At 41.6% G+C, this 9,274-nt stretch overlaps 1 protein-coding gene across 1 annotated transcript; it reads left to right on the forward strand.

Moving 5' to 3' along the window:
• Positions 1–4,367: 4,367 nt before the first annotated feature.
• On the forward strand, positions 4,368–8,478 carry SNURF (SNRPN upstream open reading frame; the record flags this gene model as incomplete). Its single annotated transcript, XM_081108932.1, has 2 exons — positions 4,368–4,439; positions 8,269–8,478. The coding sequence occupies 2 exons, from the start codon at positions 4,368–4,370 to the stop codon at positions 8,476–8,478; spliced, it is 282 nt and encodes a 93-aa protein (XP_080965058.1).
• Positions 8,479–9,274: the final 796 nt, after the last annotated feature.

Below are 9,274 nucleotides of genomic sequence, written 5' to 3' on the forward strand. Positions count from 1 at the left end.
AAACATCGATCAGCTGCCTCCTGCACGCCCCCCACTGGGGATGTGCCCGCAACCAATGTACATGCCCTTGACCGGAACCGAACCCGGGACTCTTCAGTCCGCAGGCCAATGCTCTATCCACTGAGCCAAACCGGACAGGGCGTCGTCGAATGTCTTTATAGCCACCCGGGAGCAGGGCAGTTATGTCTGCCTTCTGTCTGTAACTCCACCCCCGCCCTGGAGGCTTCCTCAGGGAAAGCGGGTGGGAGATGGCATTCGAAGCGTTCTCAGCAGCGGGCAGAGGATGACTCCCAAGGGATGCTGTCCATGCGTGGGACAAGGTCTGTCAGTTAGCATCACTGCATTACAGCATAACCTGTCTGTCTGTCCAGGCTCTCCGCTGTTCCTGGGCATGTACCTGGAGGAGCATTTCATTGAGAAACCCGTAAGTAAAGGAGGCCATGACCCGATTCAGCAAGAACCTCGACGCCATCATGGCTAGAAAACAATGAGACAGGGAACATTTTCTTTTATTTAAGCTTTGTCTACATAATCATGCCAGTAAATTTCAAAAATTAAAAAATTATAAGAAAAGCTATGGGTTCATACTTTGAATTCTTTTAAAAAACTTATTCATTCTTTTCTCTCTTGAAGTCTGATTCTTTTTTTCAATGTAAATGCTTATTTTCTTACATTTTGTTGTCGCAGAGTTAATGACCTTCTCCACATTTTCTGTGCTCGATCTTCAAGCAACAATTTGAAGCTTGGTGTTTGCTGTGTATTGTTTAAGACTGATTACAGCTGTTTGAAAATATTTTGTGTCTGATGAATTGCACTTAAAACTTCACAGCAGAAAACAAAAAGATAACTAAGAAAAGAAAAACTGCCTACACAGGGAGTAGGATCTGAGCTGTTCCTCTTGTGTTTGCATTTAAAAAAGCCAAGTATACTTCAGAAATTGAGATTAAATTTTAAAAAATTGTCTTTGATGTTTGAATAGCTTAAAAATGAGGACTCCATCCACCTTGGGCTGGAAACAAAAACTATCCGAGGTGAGCTGGAATATTTGTGAACTGTCAGTGAACTTGCTCTTGCAATGAACATGCTTAATGATGTCAGGGGCTAACTGCACAACAGGAAATTCTCAAAATTAACTTTCAAGTAGAATACAGTGTTCGTTGAAAATAAACAATAAAAATCCTAGGTTTACATATGTATATTTATTCAAAATAACAACTTGAGGTGTAGTTCACATACCATGGAATTCACCCTTTTAGAAGTTTTTTTTTTTTAAAAAAATATATTTGCAGAGAGTTATGCAACCACCACCACTACTTATTTTCAGGACATTTTGTATCCACAAAAGAAACCCCCTACAGACACACCTCAGAGATATTGTGGGTTTGGTTTCAGACCAAGGGGAAGGGTGTTCCCTTCAATTTGTGGAAAAGGCAGCATTTGTGAAGCACAATAAAGTGAAGTGCAGTAAAATGAGCTATGCCTGTCCATGGGGTTTCTTCTCATTCACTCTTCATTCTTCCCTTCCCCTCAAACCTTGGAAACACGAGTCTTTTTTTCTGTTTTCTATGCATTTATCTATTCTGGACATTTCATATCAGCGGAATCACACAATATGTGGCCTTTTGTGTCTGGCTTCTTTCACTTAACATGATATTTTCAACATTCATCCATTGTACAAGCATATTATTAAAATTCAACAATGACTTCTGCTAAGCCCAATACAGCCAATCTTTCCCACTGATTACAATGGGAAATTCTGAACAAATATAACTGCAACTAACGACCTGAGGAGTCTGTGAAGTTACTAACGGCACGCAGACTGAGAGGGAAGGCAAAACTTGACAGTCAGCCCTGAGATGACTCAGCTATTGGCATTATCAGACAAAGATGTTAAAGCAGATGTTATGACTGTTCCTTGGTAAAGGTCTCAGATGGAGAGCTAGATGTTCTTGGCTGAATAGAGACTATAAAAAAGAATTATGAAAGTTTTAGAACTGAAAAATACAATATCTGAAATAAAAATTCACTGGGATAGCTCAACAGTGGGATGGAGGTGACAGGAAAGAGGCAACAAATAATCGGACATTTTCTCTATAATAAACAGAGAAAAAATATAAAAAACAGTAAATAGAGCCTCCGTGTTCTGTGGGACAATATCCAAAGGTCTAACATTCATGCCATTGAAGCGCCAGAAAGAGAGGAGAGAATGCAAAAAACGTATTCTGCTAGAGCATCTCACAGACCTCACAGAAATATTTGGCTTATTAGATCATTGGTTTATTATAAAAGGATATAACTGAGGAACAGCCAGGTGGAAGAGATGCAGAGGACAAGGTAGGGGCAAAGGGTGTGGAGTTTCCATGCCCTCCCCACGCACCACTCTCCCCCATTTCCCCGTTATCAAGCCTGGAAGCTCTCTAAACCCAGCCCTTGGTTTTACATAGGAGGGATTGATGAAATCATTAGCCATTGGTGACTGAGCCAACTTCCAGTCCCTCTCCCCTCCACAGAGGACTGGGAGTGGGGCTGAAAGTTCCAACCCTCTCATCAGTTTGGTTTCTTTAGCAACCAGCTTCCATTCTTAGGAACTGGGGCTTTCCAAAAACCACCTCGTTAACATAGTAAAAGACACCTTTCTTGCTCTTATCATTTAAGAAATTCCAAGGGTTTTAGGAACTCTGCCTAAAATGAGGAGGAAGACCAAATATATATTTCTTATTAAAAATCACAATACCGCCGAAACCGATTTGGCTCAGTGGATAGAGCATCGGCTTGCGGACTGAAAGGTCCCAGGTTCGATTCCGGTCAAGGGCATGTACCTGGGTTGCGGGCACATCCCCAGTGGGAGATGTGCAGGAGGCAGCTGATCGATGTTTCTCTCTCATCGATGTTTCTAACTCTCTATCTCTCTCCCTTCCTCTCTGTAAAAAATCAATAAATATATTAAAAAAAAATCACAATACCAACCCTAGCCCATTTGGCTCAGTGGATAGAGCATCAGCTTGTGCACTGAAGGGTCCTGACTGGATTCTGGTCAAGGGCACATGTGCAGGTTGTGCACTCAATCCCCAGTAGGGTGCATGGAGGAGGCAGTCGATCAATGATTCTCATCATTGATGTTTCTATGTCTCTCTGCCTCTCCCTTCCCCTCTGAAATCAATAAGAATATATTAAAAAAATCACAGTATCAGACGGATGAATGGGAGGGAAGGGAGGCAAGCAAGACGGTACAGACTCAGGGTACCAGGAGGAAAGTCTGTTACTACTACTGTGATAGGATGCTGGAAATTGCTATTAAGGACAAGGCTACCCAATGAAACCTCATCGAATCTGCATGACTCACAATTTGCTTCTTAACTATGGTCTCTAAGGCAAAATGGAAATCTATCAACCTCACAAGCCCAGGCTGATGAGATGACCCAGTACATAGTGATGACTACGTAAAATTCTTGCACTCCATCCTCCCAGATAACACGTCTGAATACAGCAGGCAGCTGCAGAGATTCAGTGCTGGTGAGGATGGCCCAGTGCTTGATGGCCTGTTTGAGTTCTGCCAGTTATCTATTGGTGGCTCTGTGGCAAGTGCTGTGAAACTTACTAGTACCAATAATAAGCAGCAGGTGGATATAGTTGTGAATTGGGCTAGGGGCCTGCACATTGAAGTGGAGTTCACCTTGGGAATGCAAGGATGGTTATACACTTGAAAGTCAATCAATGCAATTACAATCTTAGCAGCTAGGGGGAAAAAATCATATGATCATCTTAATATGTGAAGAAAAAAGCATGTGGCAGCCGTAGATGGTTTGGCTCAGAGCATAGAGCGTTGGTCTGCGGTCCAAAGGGTCCTGGGTTCAATTCTGGTCTAAGGCACGTACCTTGGTTGTAGGCTTCTCCCTGGGCCTGGGCCCTGTTTGGACTCATGCAGGAGGCAACCAATCAATGTCTCTCACATCGATGTTTCTCTCTGTCTTTCCCTCTCTCTTCCTCTCTCCCTAAAAATCAAAGGAAAGATATCCTCGGGCGAGGATTAACAACAACAACAAAGCATGTGATAACATCCATTTATGGTAACTACCAGCAAACTATGAGTAGGATGGAACTTCCTCAAACTGATGAAATTAAAAACCTACAACTAACACCATACTTAATTATGAAATACCATATGCTTTCCCCTCACAGCAAGCACAAGGGAAAGTTGTCCACTCTCACTGCTCCTATTCAGTATCACATTAGAAGTCCTAGCTAGTGCAGAAATGCAAGAAAATAAACAAAAATCAAATAAAGACATGAAAAGCTGCTCATTATAATTAGTCATTAGCAAAATGTGAATTAAAGCCACAAGGACATACTACTATACACCTATTAGAATGGCCAAAAAGACCCCACAAATCTCTCCCCAGCTGACAATACCAAGTACTGACGAGGATGCAGAGCAACTGGTATGCTCAGACATTACTAGTGAGAGACAGAACCTACAAAAGGACAATGGCCAGAATCATATGAAAATATAGAATTCTGACCTACAACCTCTGGAGCAAGTAGCAGAGAAGCAAAACCACACCTCTGCAGCAACCAGTCCAGGAAGCAAAACCTCAGCCTCTGTAGCAATTGACCCCCAACAGTTAGCACTTGGTCAATAATTGCCAACTTCCCTAATTTTTGCCCCTGTTTCCAATTTAGGACCAACCAGAGAAAGTCAAAAGGGCTTCCCCAACCAATCACATAGGACACCCTGCTTCTGGTTAGCTTGCCTGCAGCTTTCCCAGGTTAATAGCCTCCAATCAGGAAATACCTAATGCCCTCCCTCTTTTCCATTGCAAAGCTTTCCAACTACCTGCTTTTGAGTCTCTGCCAAACACAAGTGATGGTGGCTGACTGCCTTGGTTTGTAGCAAACTCTGAGTAAACAGCCCTGTTTGTCATCATTTGGATGATCTTTGTTTATTTCCACACTGGTGGGAATGCAAAATGGTACAACCACTATAGAAAACTATTGGCAGTTTCTTATAAAGTTAAACATACACTTTCCATATGATTCAGTGATCCTACTCCTAGATATTTACCCAAGAGAAATGAATACTTATGTTCACATAGCAACCTGTGTGCAAATCTTTATAGTAGCTTTATTTGTAATCACCAGAAAAATATAAGCAACCTAATGTCTTTCAACGGGATAATGGAATCCTGTTTCAGAAGAAGGAACAGAGTGTAGACTGATCAAGTTCAAGCATATCAAATATGCTTCCTGAAAAGCTCTACTCTCTTAAGGAATGGGGTGTCTAGAGGCTGGTGAACACCAGACATTGAGGTCTTCTGCCACCAGTTATTTCATCAGAGAATTTCTTAGACTGGGTAACTCTAAGTTCATGTAATGATGTAGATATAGCTTACCACGGCAATATCCAGAACTCATAATCAACTCCAGATTGTGTATTCATTCCCGAAGGCTATAGGACTGGTTTCAGTGCAGTCACATAGCTTCCTGTTGCCTTTGCAGTGGATTTCCTAGGACCATAGAGGCTTTTGTGGGCTGAGCATCAATACCCTGACATACATTATCCAAAATTGGGCAGCAGTGGGGAGCATGCACTTCTTGCTCAGGATCAACATGCAGTTGGCTACCCCACCTTGGTTCAAACTATCCTGGATGGGACCTCAAATGTAACATAATGGTCAGTTAGAACATCCCTGTCCCTTTCTTCTGAGGAAAGTCTCCTTACTCTTCTCCCCAAATGTCCACGGCCTAGAGAAGTTCAAAAGTTTTCCCCAAATTTCTGTGGAAATCTTCAGACTAATAGCTTTACCTCTTACCTGCCATCCCAACTCCCAGTATAGTGTCTCTGATGGCCTTTGAGTAAATTTAGATGTAAAATTCAGTTATTTCACTCAGAATAACATCAAACATTTTATACTTTTTATAGAAGGGCCAGAAGGTTCATTGGAGGAACCACATCATGCAACACAGCAATCAGCAATTTCTTTGCCTTTTCTTATATACTGCTTCTTCCCCCCATGACTGTTTGGAACACTATAAACCATTAAATTACATTGCTGGGCCCCACTTTGATGGAATAATACTCATAAAATACAAAATTAACATATGGGTTTTTATGGTCCTGATACTTCCATGATTTCATTTGTGCCTACTGCACTTGAGCCTCAGTTTTGGATTTTTGAGTTTCAAAGCCTGGACATAAAGAGACTAGGAATGCCTCCTATGCATAGGTGAGGGCTGTGGGAAAAGAGTGATGAGTGAGGATTGGGAGGAGCTATGGAGTTAAGTAGGATCAATATCCAGGGCTCTCTCTGCCCTTAAATTGAGGACACCATCTGTTGTCAGTGCACAGGAGCCACATAGGGACAGAGGAGGGCAGAAAAATGACATGTGGACATCACCTGATAGAAAAGCTTTGCTGATTGTCTAAGCTTGCTCCTTTGACTGTAGCCAAGATGTCACCTATTGACAGTCTTCCCTGAAACCTTGCTTAGCCCCTCTCTGAATTATCTCAGATGGATGGGTCTTCTTCCATTATCAACATTGTCAATTGCTTTGCTGATTGATTCATTTTCTAACAGCACTTCCATTGATTTCGTGAGGTCCTCTATTTCAAAACTTGAAGTTAGATGAGTAAGGTTGGCAGGAACACATGAGGACCAATTTTGTAAGAGGTCAGTTCATCATGAATACTTCTTAGTTTTACAGAAGCTTCTGAGTTCAGGGATTCAGAAAATAAATATGGCAACCATATTTGTTATTTCTTATGTATTGCTGCATTACTGTTACCTCTAAATTCAGTGGTCTAGAACAACAAATATTTATTATCTCCCACAATTTCTGAGAGTTAGATAGTTCTAGCTCAGGTCTTTTATGAAGTGTTAGTCAAGATGTCAGCTGGGGCTGCATCATCTGAAGGGTTGACTGGGGCTGGAGGATCTGTTTCCTAGATGGTAAACTCACATGGTTGTTGTCTGGAGGTCTGTCTCAGTTCCTCTCTGGCTGTTGGCAGGAGAGCTCAATTCGTTGTTATATGGACCTTTCCACAGAGTTTCTTGAGTGTCATTATGACATGGCAGCTGACTTCTCCCAGAAAATGAGACGAGAGAGAGAGAGAGAGAGAGAGAGAGAGAGAGAGAGAGAGAGAGAGAAGAGAGAGAGAGAGTTTCTATTGGTTCATAGATTAACCACAATATAATTTGGGAGATTTTGGAGGATACTATGCAAGGATATGAATGCCATGAGACAGGGGGTCACTGCAGGCTGTTCTGAAGACTAGCTACCACTGTGTGCCCTCTGGCCCCTAATGATTCATGTTCCTCCCACCTGCAAAATACTCACCCCCCCTCAAGGTACCCCAAACTTTAATCCTATTATAGCATTATCTTGAGGGCCAGAATTTTGTCATCTAAATTAGGTTCAGGTAGGTCCTAGCTGGTTTACCTTAGTGGATAGAGCATTGGCCTGTAGACCAAAGGGTTCTGGGTTTGATTTCGGTCGAGGGCACATACTTCAGTTTCAGGGTCCTTCCTGTCCGAAGCCCTGGTCAGGGATCATGCTGGAGGCAACCAATCGATGTGTTTCTCTCACATTAATGTTTCTTTCTCTTTCCCTCTCTGTTCCACTCTCTCTAAAAAGAAAAAAAAATCAATGGGAAAAATATCCTTGGGTGAGGATAAAAAAAAAAAAAAAGGAAAAGAGAAATAAATGTGATCTTTAAAAAATAAAAATAAATTAGGTCCAGGTATGAATGACATTTCTCAAGTGCATTTCCTTAAGTACAGCTGCTCCCTAAGTATTGATTTGAGTGAAATTCCTCCCCTTAAGACCCATGAACTGAGGAAAATGCCATCTGCCCCTTCCTCCCAATATAAAATGGTGGAACAAGCATAGGATAATTGCTATAGATATTTTTATTAAAAAAACTGGGGGGAATGGCCTGGGTTTTCCCTCTCAAGGTTTCAACTGCATCATAAGCTAAACTCACTGAAACTACCTGCAAGTTACTATGAATGACTTTGGGTGTCTTCCCACCTCTTCAACCACACATTTGGTCCATAAGAAAATTACTAATTTTGTGCCATTTCTACAAATGATGAGTTTTATTCATTACATTTTAATCTTTCTAAATTTCATTTACAAAAAAAAGCTTGAACTTCAGTTTGGGGCTTCTCTTAAAGTTAATGCTTTTATGATAGCATTATAGCCTTGGATTTTGTTAAAGATTAAAATTTGAGCAGAGCAGCCATCAGAGATGCCTGATGTTCTGAGGAGCTGACCGCAGCACACTTACACTTGAGACGGACTACGGAACAGCACACACCAGGTGTGAAAGTCCAAGTCAAATGTAGAAAGACAGCTTCACTGAGCAACCACAGGTGTCAGCTGTCCCTGAGGCGATCTCAGCAGCAGCAAGTGCCTGCGGTGGGATTCCAGGGGGAACCGAGGCAGGCATTCTTAGAGGAGACACCAAGAGGCGGTTGAAGCAGTCTTGGAGTAGCCCAGCTGACAGTGTAATAAAGATATTATTGACAAAAAGATTAATAATTTGAGATTATAGAAATAACTCATGCTTCTAGTAAAAAATTCCAAAAATTCCAAAGTAGTTAAAAATGAAAGTATTCTCCCCACCTTCTCTCACTCCCTGGCAACAATCTCTGCTGCTCCTTTGGTGTACACACTTTTAGGTACTTTTCTATGTTTATTGTTGATAGAACTTTTAAAGTTTAGGTTTATATTTGTCCATGGAGAGAACACTCCACAAATATTTGTATATATTTTTTGGTTATAAAGACAGACTATGTTTATTAATATACATATTCAATAGGCACATATTACATAATATTAATGATTATAGCAAGAACTCCTAAGTGGTGCTTATTACTATGTGACAGATCTGTTCTAAGGTGCTTTAGGAATATTAACATATTGACTCCTACCATAGCTCTATTAAGTAGGGGCTATTAGTCTCTTGCATTTTACAAATGAAGAAACTTAAGGCCCTGAGATGGTAAGACATTCAATAATTTGCCACGAAAATGCTAGCTCTACCTCAGCTGGAAAGAGGTGGAGCTAGAATTGGAACAAGGCAAGGTGGCTCCATGCTAGACCCTATTTGGCCTCATCACTGTTTGGCCAGTGAAGAAACTGAGCTGCTGAGAGATGAAGGCCCCCCACCCCCTAATAGGCCATCCTGGCTTTGGCAATGGTTCTGTGGCTCTGGGCTCAGACATAACCCTGAGGCCTCTGCAGCTTTCCCCTTTCTTGGTTTTCTCTGCCT

Source organism: Myotis nattereri, assembly GCF_964212035.1.
Source record: "Myotis nattereri genome assembly, chromosome: 16".
NCBI lineage: Eukaryota > Metazoa > Chordata > Mammalia > Chiroptera > Vespertilionidae > Myotis > Myotis nattereri.